At 42.0% G+C, this 18,350-nt stretch overlaps 1 protein-coding gene across 3 annotated transcripts in view; it reads right to left on the bottom strand.

Moving 5' to 3' along the window:
- Positions 1 to 18,350, bottom strand: part of Kcnq5 (potassium channel, voltage gated KQT-like subfamily Q, member 5) — a gene marked incomplete at its 5' end in the record, with an annotated part of 521,894 nt that extends 503,544 nt beyond the window's left edge. For all 3 annotated transcript variants that reach the window (XM_005404480.2, XM_013504414.1, XM_013504415.1), the window contains 1 exon segment: positions 18,194 to 18,350. In XM_005404480.2, the coding sequence (XP_005404537.2) occupies positions 18,194 to 18,350 (157 nt within the window).

The raw sequence follows: 18,350 nt of genomic DNA, 5'->3' as shown, positions 1-18,350 counted from the left end.
GTGACAATCCATGAGAGACCATTAATACTAACGCATCCCAGCTATAGTTAGACAGGGACAAGTCTTACATATCTTTTACTTCATCCTTGGTCATCTTAGCTTTAGCTTGCTTTCAGTCAAGAGTGCAGCACATCACAGACAGTACCTGGGGAAAGAGGAAATCTCCACATTAACTAGGGAAAAAAGCCTTTCAGAGAAGTGAAAAGTTCCTTTTCATTCAGGCTTTTCTTTCAAAGAACACCATGACATAAGCAAGAAAGGAAATGATGCAAAAATTAAAACTTTTCTCTGCTTTCCAAAGTTACAAGTCCTTAATGGCAAGATTTCAAAAATAATTCAAGGCCAGAAATGGTTTTTCTTGAGCCTGGACATCCAAGATAAGAGGGTCCCAAGAAGTCTTGACTGGACCTATCTAGCCTGTATAGACCAAACCAAAGGCCTCACTACCAGGGGAACGGAACTAAGACCCTGGAATTCTACCTGAAGAGAATTTGCACACCATAATTTCAATGCTACTTAATAGTTACTATTCTGTCACTAATAGCTCTTGCTTCCCACTTATTAGGTTTGCATTCTGATAATGTGTGGTAAGAATGTATGCAAGATCACCTGGCGGTCCTGAAATGCACGGAAGTTCAGGACTTTATAGGGTGCTGGGAGTTAGGAAAATAGTGTACGACACAATTAGCCTGAGCACCCATGTGCTAAGTGTTATATTTAGCATCTACAAAATACTTTTCATTTGAAAAATTATATAGATCTACTTCTCCAACAATCAGCAGTCACTCAACAAACAACCTTTCCCAGAGCTCCCCAGAAAAGGCACATGGCTTGTGTAAGAATGGGGATGGTGGTGGCTGGACAGAGCAAAAGAAGGGACAGAGAACGGGAAGGTATAGGTGATGGGGAGTAAAAGTCCTGTGGAAAAGAAAGGAAAGAAAAGCAGCATCTTTGCTCGTTCTTGACCCATAAGACTGTGAGCCAAAGGCAACTTTCATCAGTAGCAAAAGCAGTTTATTTTACTCCTTCCAGAAACTTTTGATTTACACACATTACATATGGTGTATGTGTATGTACTGCAGATCTTCATTAGACATAGATCCCCTATTTACAACCTTCTCCACTCGAGTTTGATTAGTAGCCCCTAAAATAGACATAGGGCTTTTCAGGTCACTCATAGACATGTGCAGAGCAGCTAAAAGCTCAAGTCTCCTGTTGCCCGTGCTTCCAGGTTCCTACACATGAGGAGACTGCGCGGTGATTTTTCTGGAAAAAAAGTACGTAAAATAAGCTTCACTCAGGAAAGAGCTGCAGTTTTCTTGGCCGTGAGTTACATTTAATAATCAATAATAAACATTAAATAATGTGTCTTTAAACAGAAAACATATAAAATAAGGTTATGTGTTCATTGGTTAATGAAGATATTGTGACAAGAAGGCTTACAGGACTTTACCCTCTACTTCCACTATGAGCAACGATTCAATATTCACTAATTCAGCATTTGCAGTGACTTTACAGAACATAGCAACCATAAATAACAAGAATCTACTACGTGTATAAGGAGTTATTTACAAAATTGAATACTTGCACACTTATACGATATACGCTGTTTTATATCTTCATTGTATTCACAGAATAATTCCTTCCTTTTAGAAACTATGCCATAATATGCTACACATCTCTACCTCATTTCTTTCAAATAATACAGTTTCCCTTGGATTACTTTAACACTGACTTGCTCCTTGATTTAATTAGTTGCTAATGATAGGGCTGTATGTAATTTCTGGTTATTTTAAACGACAAAAAATGCTTCAAGGAACATTCTTGTGCGTATAGTACCGCAAACCACAAAGATCTCTGGATTCTGAGCCCTTGTAACAAACATTCAACAGCCATGACTATCTTTGGGAGCCATCAAAATACTTTAACAGACTGGTATTACACTGCGAGATGCAGATTTGGCCTGTGAATTTAATGCTGTTGAACAGATAGCAGCACTACGCTGAGGATGGGGTCAAGTCATTAGGCTTTCTTTGCTGGGTGAAGGCAGGGTTTAATAATTGCAGAGACTCTTTATGCTGCAGATGGCGCGGACAGAGCTCTGTGTCTATATTCAAGGCTGCCCAGGTAGAAGGCCCCAATAAAGAGCTTTGAAACTAATAGCGCCACACTAACTCTTCCTTGAAGGAGAAAGCAACAGCCATGAGTCAAAGGGAAGGGCAGCCCTCTGTCTCTGCATCTCACCCCTACCTCACTGCTGCCAACCTGTGTTTGTGTCGCGAAGTTGCACGGGACCATCCGTGCAGAGGCTATGGTGACTCAGAGAATGTTGTAGGATTGTAAATATTCAAAACTCAGGGGAGGAATAGAGGATATAGAATTTTGCATAAAAATAAATGGGATACCTTCCCATTCTCTAGTTAACTGCTCTACTTCAAAGTTTTCCTAGATAAAAAGGAAATGCCTGGTGTATAGTACACTTCAACTTCGTGGCATGTAGGCGGCCCATGGAGAAAGTGGTCGTTTATAAACTAATGATTTTAAATAACCACCGAAACTTTTTATTCCCTTATAATTTATTCACAAAACCATGTCATTTTAAGTGTTCATATTAACAATAAAAAGGATATGAGATACATACCAGCACAGAAAACAAATTCAAATTAATTTTAAGCATTAACACATAAGAAAGTCCTGTGCTTGCAAAGCAGATGTGTCTCACCTGTCATGGAGCAGGGTGAGGCTGTCCTGGAGAGGGACATACCTAGCTGCTCCTGCCCACATCTGTTTTGGACCATACACTTGGGCACATATATGTTCACGTTCACTTGAAGTTCTGGAAAAATGTATTTGCCTGGCCCTAATGAGCTTATTGAGTATAATGAAATAGTGTGTGTCGTCATGTTTATACCCACACTTTCCCACTACTGCTTGCTTGAATTCTGGAGAAATTTCCAATAAAATTCTCTTATCCATTGGGTGTGCTGGTGCATGCCTATAATCCCAGCATTCGGGAGGCTGAGGCAGAGGATCATTACAAATTCCAGACCAGCCTGGGCTACAAAGTGAGCCCCAGGCCAGTCTGAACTGAATCGTGAGACCCTGTCTCAAAAACACAACTAAATAAATAAATAAAATTCTCTTATCTGAAAAGAAACCATAATGCTACAACTAACCGAACTATAAACACCTACTTGCTTCTTACTTGATCTGTTTACTTATTAGAGCCAAGCCAGGCAAAACTGTTTCTTCAGAATTTCCAAGACCAAGCCAGGCAAAACTGTTTCTTCAGAATTTCCCTTCTTCACAAGAAAGAAAAACTGTAGAAATTAATGCCTTCTGCTGGCTAATGGGAGCTCCATAGAGGGACAAAATACTCTTTATTATTATACAGACTGACAGGGTACCAGCACACTTATTAATAGAATATCCTTTACATAATAGATAAAGAATAGTATATGAAAGAAATGGCGGTATTCCTTTTTAAAAGAGTACACAATACCTTCCAGGAGAGGAGTGTGAAGGCTGGTGCCAGACCTAAAATTTAAGTTCTTTCTGTGCAAGCTGAACCAGTGCTGGCTCTAATGAGTCATCCCGAGCACACTGTTAAGGTCTGTGCAGCACCAGTTTCCCACGTAAAAGAGGACAGTGTTAGAATAGGTCCTCAAAGGCCCCTCCACCTCTACCAGCCTACTATTTTAGTGTGCAAAAAACAAGAGTCTTGGGCCGGGGATTTAGCTCAGTAGCATAGCGCCTGCCTGGCAAGCGTGAGGTTGTGAGTTCAATTCCTGGTGCCAAAAAAATTTTAAAAAAACAGGAGTATCTGACAGTGTTTTCAAATTTAAACTTTAAGGATGGGCTCTTGTCTGTGTGTTGAAAAACTAAGAGGTTCTAAGATACTTCCTGCTTTCTGAGAAAAACTGCTCAAGTTCAGAGAGCTTGAAAACACAACAGGAAATATCTTGCTATATAATCTTGGCGCCAAATAAATACCGCCGCAAAGTGTTATGTTAATTCACTTACTCATTTATTCATTGAATGTGTGTTTTAGGTGTGCTTACTATTGCATCATTTCCACCTTGGAAGGGCTAGCAGACTACACTGGTGAGGGTGTATAAGAATTACCTTTTAACACCTTGTCTTCTTATTATCTCTGCAACGTCAGATGGTTAGTCCCTAGAGCAGTCCATGATTTGCCCAAGGTCACACATGTTGAGTGCATGCCTTCCAGAGCATTTTCATTCCCTTTGCTGTGGCCACAAAGTTGCCAGTTAGGTTAAAACTCAGGCTGGTTTTTCAAATTTCCCCTACCTAGCACCACTGGAGAGTCTCAGAACCTCACATCTGCCCCTCTACCTAGTATGCCAAAACTCCATCTGAGCCTTTGCTGTCGTCAAGTTATGACAGCATTCATCACCCAGAGCTGCTTTAGCACATGACGCAATGCTGCTATTGCCAACACTTTTTTTTTTTTTTTACTACTCTAAACCTTTATCACAAATCTCAATCTCTCTTCTTTCACAATCTTGCTCTTTGGAATTACTCTAATCTTTCACCTTACAAGGTGGCCCTTCTCCAAGGCTTTTGTATGTGGACAGACCTTTACCCGCTTGGAGAAATTAACATTTTGGCGTTACCTTCCTCCTTCCTAATCTACCCTTTGCCTTCTTTGACTTCCCTCATTTAATCATCACTTATGCAGCCTACTCTGTCTCCTCCTTTTCCCCCCACCACTGTTTGGTGCCTTGTCTCAAACCCTTTAGAACTGCTTTCCCCTTATCAGCAGCTCTCTCACAGCCTGCAACAGTGCTTCCCCACCAGATTTCTCTGCTTGCACAGCAGTTTCTTTATCAGCCTCTCTCTTGGAGCCCCCATTCCAGTTACACAATTGTACCTTGGGGATGCTCCTCACCCTAGGAAGTGCCTTTGGAGATGCTGACTGCGGTGTCTCCACACTATTTACTTGCTGGCTTGTTCTGGCCCTTTTTCCCCAGGACACCGTGTCTTCTTCCTCTGAAACTGGATCTCCTCTTGACAGATGGTGCAGCAGATGCTATCTACCATTTGATGGCTGAGTTTTCTTCTAAGTTCTGGCCTCTTTCCTGGCTGTCTACATTACTACTTCTCTTTCCATGCATTTCTTCATTTCTCTTCTTTGTTATACTTTCACCCTATTGTGGCTTTTCTTTGAGACCAGGTCCTCCTACGCAAACTGTATTTCCCTCATGTGTCTCCTTTCTTTTCTCCTCTGCTCTCCCCACATGGCCAGCCTTCCCTACGCCTCTATCATTCCACTCTTTGCCCAGCACCATGTGATCTCCTTATCCATCATTTCTACACTGGCAATTGATCACCTGCCATCTTTCCCTCCCAAAGCCCAAGTACGCCATGTACTTGGTACGTATGTTCACCTATGCTTCCGGTCTCTACCCAAAGCAGAATTAAGCAAATCCTACATAGTGACAATTCCATCCTCCTGAAACCTTGGAATATGTGATTTTCTGCCTATGAGAAGCTGACTGAAGGCAAACAATTCCAGCTCACTCTTTAGACTCCTTCCTAGTTTTCCATCTTTCAAATTCCCAAGGGGAGTGCTCCAAGCCACACCCTTGCATGCTACATTGCTGTCCCACTTCCACATGCTTATTCTTACCAACCACTCCCTAACTTTACACATGACCCAAGTGTGAAAACACGTAACACATTCCTGCCGACAGATTTATCAAATACACTACAGTATGCTTTGGAAATCTATTGTAAGATTGCAATGTGGAAACAACTTGAATCAACAGGAAATATGATGTACTTGTCTTTAAATCTTTAAATCTATGATCACTTACTGATAACAACTGTGAACTGTGTCATGTACCCTGAATGAGAGGAACATTATGTGTTTCTAGCTAATGTGATAGGTCCTCGACTATTCTTATTTACAGCTATGAAGGCTACCTCACCTCGTGCCATACGTGAACTCATCTTTATTATCCACTTCCTGCCCTGAAGCCTAGAATAAAACTCTACACCCATGAGCTCTGAAAAACAGCTCCAAACTACATGACCCAACTAGTTAAGGAACAGTAATTTGTAAAGCAGTCTGTCAAGTCTGATTGTGGATACAAAAATAATCTGAAATCACGTAAGGGAATCTATCTTGCTAGATATTCTGTGAAAGTCTGGTTTCCATTGTCACTGGAATGTCTGAGGCCACCTTACAGAGAGAAGGAATACAAGGCTGCAGAACAGGTGGTCACACCAAATCAACCAATGGCCAGAAGTCAAGGACTCTTTACCAGGGCAGTTGGCAGTTTGCCAAGATTCTAACCCGCCTCGTTCTATTGATCCTTTGATGGTTCTGAATGTAAAGGAACTTCCCTGACTTCCTTGCAGAAAACACAAGTTGGGTGACCACTTGCACATTCAAGCTCAGTTAAACTGTTGCCTCAAGCACAGTGTCATTTCTCCCACTTAAGAAGGACTTCATGAATAAGAACAAATGGTACAAATGGTCCTCCAGGACAGGAGCCTGTCTTGAAAGTTCTAAGTGGGTTGCCCCAAAGTCATCTGCAGTTCCCTTCAACTCCTTTGCCTTTTCCAGTTGATGGGGTGTTATGGTTGATACATTGTGTCAACTTGGGGAGTCTAGAGGTTTGGCTAAGTGACTCAGCAGGAAGCCAGGGTGCTTACTTTGTATACATCCTGAGCCTGTGGAAGAGAAGGGCATGGAGATTATGTGAGAGCTACACGCCCCTTAGGTGGGGGTAGCCTGTTTACACAGTAAGGCAGGGAAAGAAGCTGCTTGCGGTGATTCCTCCCTTTTGCTCTGGCTGTTTGCTGTTCGGCTGCCATTCCCCCCTTTGCTCTTGTTGGTTTGCTACCTTTTGCCTCGGAGCCAGCCAAGTATGGACTGAAACCTCCACAAACTGTAAGCTAAATAAACCTTTCCTTCCTTCATTTTGGGCGTTGGGTATTTTGTCTCAGCAAGGAGAGAAAAGTAACCAAGACATGGGGTAAACTGAATTGTATCACCTGGCAAGAACAACTTGAAACTAAGTGAATATTACTTTCTTTGCAATGCTTTGACTTGTTTGATGATCTAGTTCAGAAACCCATTTGAAGCTTAAAGAGGCATTTTTGATGAGACACAAAAACATGCCTTAACAATGTAGTGAATACACATTTCATACCTAAACTGCCTACCTGGGAAACAGCAAGTGACACTGTCTGCCTGAAGAACAAGGTCACTTTCCCCATTCCTGGAGGTAGCAGAACAACAGAGAAGAAGTATATCCACAGTGTTCCAACGACAAGGTACACGGGGTGGGGGGGCACTCACATATTAAATAAATGACTGATGAAATTCTAGGTCCCTTAGCTGGGCGGGTTATATTTCCCCCTCATACACAACATTTAAAAAGTTAACTATATCAGAAGCTTAACGAAGCCAGGCATGGTGGCGCACGTCTGTAATCCCAGCACTTGGGAGGCTGAGGCAGGAGGATCACTGCAAATTCGAGACCAGCCTGGGCTACAAAGTGAGCTCAGGGCCAGCCTGAACTGAAGAACGAGACCCTGTCTCAAAAAGACAAAAAAAAAAAAAAAAAAAGCTTAACAAGTACACTGAACATACACAGATATTTTATTTGATTTACTAAAACTTATGGGTTATATTATTTTTTCTTAAATCACTTTGGGGACATAAAAACTAGCATTCCCAAACACAACATTATGAAGCAGCATCAGTCTCCTTTCTATTTTTAAAATGCTTTGAAGTAAAGGAAACGTACTCAGAATGTTTTATTAACTAGAATACTTCGTTTAACTAGTTTAATTACCACTCTTTAAAAATTACTATGATCAGCACGAACCCCTGTGCTGGCTTCTGTGTGGGAATGCCCTCTGAGCTGAACGCCCACCTGCACAGGCAGCTTCTCGAGGGGTCAAGAGGACCAGCAATCAGTGGTTCTCTATCTGGTGATCCTGGAGTTCACTGTGTAAATCTTTTCAAGAGCAGAAACAGGTAAAAGATGCTGGAGCAATGCCAATCTTTGCTTTAATTCTAAGTCAATTCACAGAGATGGTTTCTGAGGTTTGGTAAATAGTAAACTAATATCTTCTAGATGAAAAGTTCCCTGAGGAAATATGCTTTCCTATTCACAGTAAGCCCCTCCAGTTCCCATTCCACAGCCTTACAAGTAGCGTGAGTTCAGATTACCGAAAGAACAGTGAAGAATTACGTCCTAATTTTATCAATCAGAAAGCTGACAGACGGGCCGGAATGTCTATGTGGTAAATATTTTTAAGTTAAGTGACATTTATTTAACTATATGTTACAAACACCCTGGAGCTTTTAAAACATATCTTTTTCTAAAACAGCTCTATCTGACCTCGAAGTAAATTTCTTATTGACTTCTTCATCATAAAAGTAGCAACTTCCACAACGGGAAACAGGGTCTTTCAAAAATTATATGCTAAATGGTTAAGTATTCCTGTATTTCAGAAATAATACATATTAAAAGAACTTAGAGCAGTCTTAAGGCTGCACACTCTCGTTTTCTAAGAAGCCTAAGACTAACTAAAACTCAGAACACCCCAACTAGTATTCTCCCAGTGCATTTCTACCCTCTACATCTGTGTAGAAGCCTCTGCTAATTACCGCATATGTAAAGTAGGTAGCCCAGTTAACTTCCGCAGTACACTGGGAAAGTGGGAGTAGTTAGAGGGCCAAGGCCTCTCTTGACTAAGAGCAGACAGCTTTCATAGGACAGGAAATCAAGGTATACCACAGAGCAAAACTCAGTGAAGAGAAAAGCAGTCCATACAGGTAGGTGCACAGAGAATAAAAAAACCTAAGGGTAGTTTAACTGCAGGGGGAAAAAAAAAATTCAATGGGGCAAATGAGAAGAAAAAAAGAAATGTCCAGGAAAAAATTATGGGGCACGTAAGAAAGAAAAGCATGAAAGATGAATGGGGTTATGTAAAAGAAAACAAGAATTCTATTTATTGTTTTACAGAGAGAAAGAATCCCTCTGAAATCAGTATGGAGCAACCATGTCCTATACATTCAGCATGAAGGGTCTTAAATAAATCACATGACGCTCTTTTAAAATCAATCTTAGATATCAATGAAAGTATAAATTTGGAATTTAATGTTCATCAAAATGGCATTAGGAAATTGTTCATTTGGATCAGCAATACAAGTTGCTACACAATTTGAAACTAAGGAAGCTTAAGGAACTTCCTGTTTGGTGGGAGGGCAGGTTTAAAACATTTAAAAGTAAATTCTGATTAAAAGTAAACAATGAAATTCTATGTCGGTGTGGTGGTATGCACCTGTAATCCCAGCACTCGGGGAGGCTGAGGCAGGAGGATCAAATCCTGTGAATTTGAGGCCCACCTAGGCTACAAAGTGAGTTCAAGGCCAACCTGAAGTGCATAATGACACCCTATCTCACAAAGGCAAGAAGAATAAAATTCTAGCTATATACCATAGAAGACACAAAAGAAGAGAGTACTTTGATTTATATAGACATTAACAAAGTATATGTGAAAAACTAGATAAAAATCCAGTTAAAGGACAATGCAATAATGTAACTAAAACCTACAATACATGATCCAAATAATAAAAACTATGGGAGATAAATAATGGTAAAGAAATAAGCCATGAAGTATATTTGATGGCAGATGGACAAACACTGTTAAAACTCTTCAGTGCTTATTAATTCTGTGATACTTGGTTAACATTATTCTTAGAGCTGGCAGAATGATAAACCAAAAAGCAAAAACTCCATGAGCTTATTATCAGGTTATTTCTCAAAGACAGTCCGCCACCTATAGAAACACAATCCTCTAACACATTATTCAATTTTTCTCTCCTGTTTCAATACCAACCAACCTGTTAAGTGTGAATATATAAATTTAAAACATAGTACTACATGCATATGCATATGGTTCATGAATAATAGTGTAACACCTTGATGCAATGTTTTACTCCTACTTTGCAAATTAAGAAAATGGTATTGAAAGCAACTTGCCCACTGTCATCCCATTGGTAAAAGTAAAATTGGTAACTGAATAGGAACCTAACCATATTTCCCAGTGGCATTTCCTTCAGTGCATATACTGTAATCCATTTTTTGAACCACCAGCATCTAACACATTACCTGGTATGTACAATGGCTCTTAAGTAAACATTAAACTAAACTGTTCATAAGCCAAAGATGAATTGTAACATTGCAATCAGATCATCATGCCACAAACTGAAGAAGTAGAGAATCTAAAATTGCTCCATAAGAACTATAAATGGAAACACTGACCACTGCGACTGAATTTCATGTACACTGAAATTTACACATCCTTAAAAGATGAGACAATTTTCATATTACCAAGAGTAAGTTTAGGTTGTTTTTATTTCTTTTCTTAATTTCTTTGATTGATACTTTGTAGATATATATAATGATCAAATTTATCATAAGAGACATATCTTAATTCTTCATTTTTTCCCATTCCTCACCCCTCCCTTCAAGCCCTCTTCCTCTCCTTATTTACAAAAGCTTTGTTTCCATTTCTTCCTTCTATCCTCTTTTTTTCTTGTCCCTTCTTCCTTTTCCCTCTCCCCGCTCCCTTGTTCCCCTTTAATTTGAACACTGTTTTTATTTCTAAATTGTATTTTATTTTAAACGTCTCATTTTACTTTTAGAGGAGCAAAACAAGGGAAATATAAATAACTTGCACTGACACAAATTCTCTGCTAAAGTGTGTTTTTATATTGTTTGTTTACTTGTGTGCATATGGCCTACATGCATAAATAATATATGTGGATACAAAATGGCAAGTGTTGAGACTATTTTTAAATTCAGGAGTTGATGACTTCAGTAACATTTAGTAAACACATTTTTCAGACAAAATGTTTGCAAAAGATGAAAAGGATCACCTGGAAACTCTGACGCCTATCAAAGAATTTCACTAATGATGAAAAATGCAGTTGTCTGGCCAACCTATCTCCCAGATTGCAACCAAATAAAATTTCAAATAATTTCAATAAATATGCTCATAAATCGTTGAAGAAAAAGGAAAAAAAGAAATGGAAATGGAAACACTGACGAATTATTAAACAGAACGATGAGACGTGGCTCTTCAACAATTGGGCTTCAAGGAGTTTCACAGCACTGGGCTAGGATAAAACATGCTCCACTGGCGCTTTCCTCTGCCAAAATAGCCATTGCAATTAAAAATTAAAACTGGCATGATCTCTTTGCAAGCAATTATCAAAAGGCTGCTGGCTATCTTCTTTGTTTATCGTGTTTCTTGTATCAGGACTTCAATCTACTTTGAAATATTTTTCTCCTATACTTTATTTCTTTTAGATTAGAATATTCCCAATACTAGTATCTTAACAGTTTTAGACATTTCTCATTGTAATACAACAGCATTGTTTACATTTCTAAAAGTAGACTGAATGGTCTACTCATTATATTAACTGAATAGAAAGCAGTACAAATTACATAAGACCTCTTTGCAAACAAGGGAAATCAATGATTTTTAAGGAATTTAGGGGAAAAATACATTGCAGATATCACTTTTTGTAAACAGACTTAGAACAGAAAATATATCTAAATAATAAAATAATTCATTGAGTCTAATGGAGTCTGATGTAGAGTAGCCAGCAGAGTAAAATTCCATCTTCCCAAGGGAAACAGTCGTGTGTTTTACAGATTTGGGTGTCGGTAGGTGAGACACCCAGCATGCAGCAATGCATCCATGCACGTATCCATGCATGAAGCATCTTCTGTGTGGCAGACACTGTTCATCTAGGTGCTGGTGGGATAGCAGTGAACAAGACAGATAGTCCCTGCCTTGAAGGATGAGGGTGGGTAGTAAGCGGACTCCTTCTCCAAGTAGAGCAGGGATGTGTTCTTTTAAGTCTTTTTAGAGAGGTCACCTTGGCTACAGTGGCACACAGATCTGGGCAGTTAGGAGTGAAGTTACAGGGAGCAGATAGGAGGCGTCCCTGCAGCTCTGAGATGAGGAGGGGAAAACGCTCTACTCCGTCTTCCACCATCTTGGTTGGGTCACGGATACTATGAGGAACATTCACAGAAGGAGACTTTGAATCCCAAAAGGACAAAAATGACTTGTTCCAAATGACAAAATTAGTCATCTGAAAGGCCAGGAGCAGAGCACTGGTCTCCTTCTTCTAACCCTTTTCCTTGTAAACAAGTCATCAATATTCCACTTCCAAAATTGAAAGGACCAGGTAGTTCCATTCATTCTTACTCTTTTCTGTAGCAGGCTTCCATGAAATATTATTTACTTACCCATTAAGCAAAAACTTACACATACAAAAACTTACTAAATACAACTGACCTTGCTAAGGGCTTGAGATTCCAAGACAAGGACAAGTTCACCTTCATCCTGAGGAGTCAGCAAGTAGCCCACAATCAGAACACAGTGGGGGAGGCACTGTTATAAGGACAATCCCAGAGCACCGTAGAATCTGAGACCCAGGGCACCTAACTTCTCCTGGTAGCCGGTGTGAAAATGTGCCTGAAAAGAAGCCAACCTTGCATTGAGTTTTGAAGAAACAAAAGTGGGAAAGCCAGAGTGCAAGAAGCGGGAAGAGTCCAAGAGCACAGCGTGAGCAAAGCGATCTGCTGAGGCACAGGACAAAGCAGTTGTGTAATGCTTGGATCAGGTGCATCTTATAGGGCAAAGGCCGCAATGAGGCCAAGAAGACGGGCAAAGGACATGGCAGAAAGGTCCAGTGAGCTCTTCCAGAGAACCTAGTCCTCACCTTAGACTACCGTGCCCATTTCCCCCACTCTTGGCCACCCCTCACTCTGCTAAAACCAGGTTTATGAACTTCCCCACTCCATTGAAGCTGCTCTTACAAAAGCAACCACTGGCTTCTTTCATGATCAACCCAATAAAATCTTACCCAGTTTCCTGTTTTTTTCTGTAGCAGTCCCTTCTGCTGGTGATAATCTTCTTATACAAGGCTTTTCTTGCTTTCATGGAAATAAAGTTTCGCATCTTCTCCTGCTTGATCATGGATTTTCCAGGTCTTTCTGTAGACTCTTCTATCTACAGCTTAATTTTTGGTGTTCCCATGACTCTGTCCTCTATCATGTCCTCACTCTGGATGATCACTTTTTGTTTCTACTCTTCCTTTAACCACCATGAAACTGCTAGACACTTCCAAGTCTAAATATCTGATCTAGACTTTCAGATTAACCTCCACATCTGTAAATGGAGTCATTCCCTCAAACAGTACTTTATTATGTGCCCTCTTACGTGGTAGAAACAGTCCAGTGGAAACACAGTGTCTGGTTTACTGCCTAGTTCCTACCATTTACAATCCCTATCAGAATGACTCAAAAGTAACTAAAACTGAATGAGAATATCTGAACTCTTTATATTACCATAAATATATGCCATGCACCCTTTGTCCCATGTATTAGTGAATGGTACTTCCATTTCTCAAATCACCCAGGTCAAAATGATCCTTCTTCTACCACTCATTAGCCGGGTGAGGACAATCTGACAATTCTACATTCTCTGTGTTTCTCTTATTAAGCCTCTCCCTTTCATTTCCATAGTTGCTTCCCTAGATACTTAGGCAATGCCATCTCAGTTTTCTAGAGAGTCAGCAGACACTTGCAGAATGAATGTATGGATGCAAGATTGCAAGAACGAATGGCAATTTTGAGTCAGTAGGCCATACTGACTCCATTCTGCACCCTCCAGTTCATTTTCCAAGCTGATACAATGCAGGTATTTCCAAAATTCATGTGCAATTATGTCATGGTCATTCTCCTGATTTTCACCTTTCATGACCCAATACTGCCTACAGCAGGGATCCCCAAACCCTGGGCCATGGACCTACACCACTCTGCGGCCTGTTAGGAACCAGGCTGCACAGCAGCAGGTGAGCGACACAGGAGTAAGCAAAACTTCACCTCCAGCTACAGCACTCAGATTATGCCTGAGCTCCCCCTCCTGTCAGATCAGCAGGCATTAAATGCTCACAAGAGCTCAAACCCTACAGGAAGGCACACACAGGGACTGCAGGTTGCAAACTCAAATGAGCTGAGATGATGCTAGCATGGGAGGGATGTAATTATTAAATATTAAAACCCATTAATACAATTTTTAAATCCGCCCCCCCAGTCCATGGAAAAACTGTCAGTCACGAAACTGGTTCTTGGTGTCAGAAAGGTTGGGGACTGCGAGCCTACAGGCTAACGGCTGGAGTATGAAGCTGTCGAAGGCCAAGCACTTGTCTTTGCTTTACCTTCTTTTCCTGCAACTCTCCTCATCCTGCACACTCAATGGTGCCTAGAATTACTATGCTGCCTCAAAATTCCCTATCTTTGCTGCAGTTGTTTTCTGTACCAAGATTTCTCATCTTGCCCCTGCTTTGCCCACCTGAAAACTAACTACACATTTGTCCACACTGAGCTCAGACCTCACTTTCCACAGGAAGACTGTGCTGGCCTTTCTACCTTCATCGCCACCATGTTTTTGTCTTTTTCCAGGAAGCTGTGGAACCTGCCCCTGCAAGGCCGCACCGACATCACTTTGCACTTGTTCGCCGGCCAGCCTGAATCAGCCCAGTGCCAGAACCTCTTCCCTCCTTCAGAACAGAGGCCTTTGTCTTAATAACTTGAGAATTAGCACAGATGAATAAGCAGGTGAATGACTGAACAAGGGAATGATAGTCACCAAAAAGAGTTAGGCAACGGGATGATACGACAAACTTCACATTTTAAGAACAAAACTATGGTGTCAGAGAAGAAAGCTAAGGTTGCGAGCAAAAGCCAAATGATCAGGCAGGAGAATATTACTAATCATCCAAGGGAGCGGCGTTGAGGAACTGGAAGGGACAACAGAAGTAGTCAAGAGAAAAAAAGAATATCTTATAAAAGTATAAAGTGACCAACCAGGACTTAATGGCCTTTTAGATCAGTGGCAGGAGCAACTGAGAGAAAACAGACAGCTTTACAGGTCCTGGCCTCAGTGATTAGACTATTTCTTTTAGTTTAAAATATGTATAGGGCTGGGGATATAACTCCATGGCACAAGCACCTGCCCGGCAAGCACAAGGTCCTGAGTTCGATCCCCAGTACCCAAAAAAACCCGAATAAAATATCTATAAATTCCCCTTTTTATATCAAACCAGGCAAAGATACATTCAACCAGTTACATCTATGTTGGACACCTTTTCCCTGTGTATCTTCTCTGAACCACGCACATATCAATGCAAGTTTATATACGGAACCTCAGCATGCCATCAATCTAATACTTACTCTTCTAAGGATTGTCCTTAAAAGAAGGGGAAATTAAAAAGGAACACACAACATTCCAAGAAAGAAGTCACCTCCTATTTGTGCAGCTCATCTAGCACACTGAAGAACAGCTCCATGGACACACAACTGTCCCTGAGTCCGAAAGAGTAGCAGGGCAGGGATCTTCAAGTCTCTGCTACTTTATAGACTCCAACACAGTGTTTGAAGTAGGTCCTGTTTTGTTGTTGCCAGTTATCCTATCAGTAAGCTAGGCTATCTGCTCTCAAAACCGCATTACATATCATCAAACGATCATTATAATAATGATGTTTGTATATTTAACAAAAATTTGCCTTTACCTATAGCGTAACTTTAAACACACTTTTCTTGTTTCTTGGCAGTAAAACGCTGGTCTACCACATGAATGCATCCCCGAAGTACCTCATTAATCACAGTGCACTTGTTCTTGGCAGCAACCTTAATATGCTGCAAAAACTGTTATTAAAGTAAGATCTGGGGAATCCCAGGCTGGCAGGGAATTAGTTAGTTACACCTCTCTAGAAATTGTTTCCTTATAATTTCCTGTATTATTAATGGTCTTGTTAGACCTACAGCTCAAAGCAACTTTGTTTGACTAATTTAATGTGTAAAGTCCAGCTATTCAAAAACTTATTTCAAATTATAAGCAGCAATTGCCAAAATTGGCCTTTTTCCCCCAGAACCTGCTGTAACTGTATACAATGCTTCCAAAACATGACACTATCCCTTCTCTCTGCATGTTAATGTGGTTCTAGCACCCGTCTCTGCTCAGACATTACAGTGTCAGGCTCTAGACATCTAGAATAACTCTACACTAGCAACAGCTTATTGACAAGTACAGAATTTATTTCCTATCTACCACTAATGACACTGCTAAACAGACAAAGCCTGGTGAGAAGTATCCAGAACTGAACCTTTTAAAAACTCATTTATCACAAAGTAAAAAGACAGTAAAGCCTATAGAAATCGATTGCACACCAAGACAGCAAAAAGAAAACACAGTCTTGAGAACAAAATGTTGAGAAATTCCCATTCACAGTCAAGAACACCACTTAGGAGACCCCAAGTGATGTACCACCCAAGGTTGTCTCCAACCCTCTCTGAATGGATAGTGTACACATAATCAAAAATGAAAGTCTATGAAAGGGATGGTAGGGAAAATTCAGAACCATGAAAACTTTGAGCCTATTCTTATGGAAATCATCCATATAGTGCGTCTTTATTTCACTATTACATGTAGCACCACCATTGCTAATTATTTTCAGTGTATTGTGACAGGTCAAAGTAGTTTATTAGTTTTACTAAGTAATATGGCTCATTACCTATCAATCCAGAAGAGATTAACATGAAGAGTTCCAGTAGTATTTTTCTACATCCCTCACTATAGGATCTACATCTAAATCAATGTCAATCTTAACATCAGTGACTAAGTTAAACCTTCTGATGTAATAACCATGCAATGCAACATTCTCCCCATACACACTCTGAAATGGAAAGTGGGCTGTCATATTCTAATAGTGCACGTTCACATCAACGTGGGGCTGTAAAATTTTCCAGACGCCAGGGCCCCACAGACTGTAGACCAGCGATTTCCTAATTTCTATGTGGTCAAATCCCAGGTTTGCCTATTTACAGAACTAGAACCTTTTCCTATGTCATCTCAAAATATGTTTGCAGTGTTGATGCCAACCTTTCCTCCCAGACAAGGGATATGTATGGATGATAACATCTCATTTTTTAAAAAGAAACCTAGTTCACCTGTTGGAAACACATTTTATCAGGAATAAAGGAGCGTATCATTGACTGGATGTAAGTTTCTCTTGGGCCTCCCAAGCATGGCATCTTTACACTTTAACATTAAGAAGCAAGGAGTAGGGAAGAACTAAAAGAAAATTCGAAAACAGGGGGAAGGACAAGAAAGGATAAACTAGGGTGTAAAGGTATTAAAACTACCCATAAAATGTCCAGATAAACCTAACTGCAACAGGAGAACTGAATGAATGGATATTGTGGCAAAAACAGTAGTAAACTTGAAAGCCACTGAAAGGTTTTAAAAACCTAAAGGAAAAACAAACATTTGCTCGCAATCATTTTCTCATTAAGCATTCTCTGCTAGACGGCAAGGGCTTGCTTAACACACCACACACTTTGGGCGCCATAGAAGCTGATTTAAGCCGCTGCCCAACGCTGGTCGGCGCTGGCTCCAGCGCTCCTGTGCCGCCGCACCTGGGCCGCGCTCCCGCGCCCCGGCTCCCCACGCCGGCTGCAGCGCCGGGCTCAGCCCCGCGGGGCAGCCCGCCTCTCCCCGACCGGGGCCACCTCCTGGGAGGCTGCAAGGTCTGTGTGCACCGACACATTTTCCGTTGGTGGCGGCTGTGGCGGTGGCGAGGCGTGTTTCCGGGCGCACTTAGAACCCAGCAGCACCGAGGAGCAGCTTCCCCCTGCGGCGCAGAGCAGGACGTGGACCCAGGCAGAGCCCGCGAGCGAGCTCCTCTCCAGCCCCTCGCACCCCGCGGTCACCCCTGACCTCGCGGACCCGCGGGTCCCCGCAGCGAGCGTCCTCCCGCGCGCGCCCCGCCGCCCCGCTCGGGGGAAGTTTCTGCATCTCGGGACCTAATCGCGCTCTGCGGTCCACGGGAAGCCCTAGTCCCGCTCGCGCCGCCCCGCCGCCGGGCTCCTGGGACCCCCGGTCAGCGCGAGGTGTCCCCGCCGGGAGGGGGCGGGCGGGACAGGTGGGCCGGGGGCGCGGGAAGGCTGGGCGGGAGACGCGAACACGTGCAGAGGAATAAAAGCGCCACGTGTGCGCGCGCGGGCGGGTGTGCGCGCCCTGCCGGCGGGGTCCCGGGGGGCGCGGGGGGCGCGGTACTTACACGAACGCGTGGTACACGAACGCCCAGCCGCGCGGCCGCTCCAGGACGTTGTACAGGTAGTTCTGCACGCGCCGGTACTTGGCGTTGCGCCGGCAGCTCTGGCCGCTGGAGTAGGACAGCGGCTTCCCCAGCAGGCTCATCCGGGCCCCCTGCTTGC

This window comes from Chinchilla lanigera, unplaced genomic scaffold, assembly GCF_000276665.1.
Source record: "Chinchilla lanigera isolate Chin_1 unplaced genomic scaffold, ChiLan1.0 scaffold00087, whole genome shotgun sequence".
NCBI classification, from domain to species: Eukaryota; Metazoa; Chordata; class Mammalia; order Rodentia; family Chinchillidae; genus Chinchilla; species Chinchilla lanigera.
Note: the sequence above shows the minus strand (reverse complement) of the source record. Positions and strands in the feature narration are given on the sequence as shown.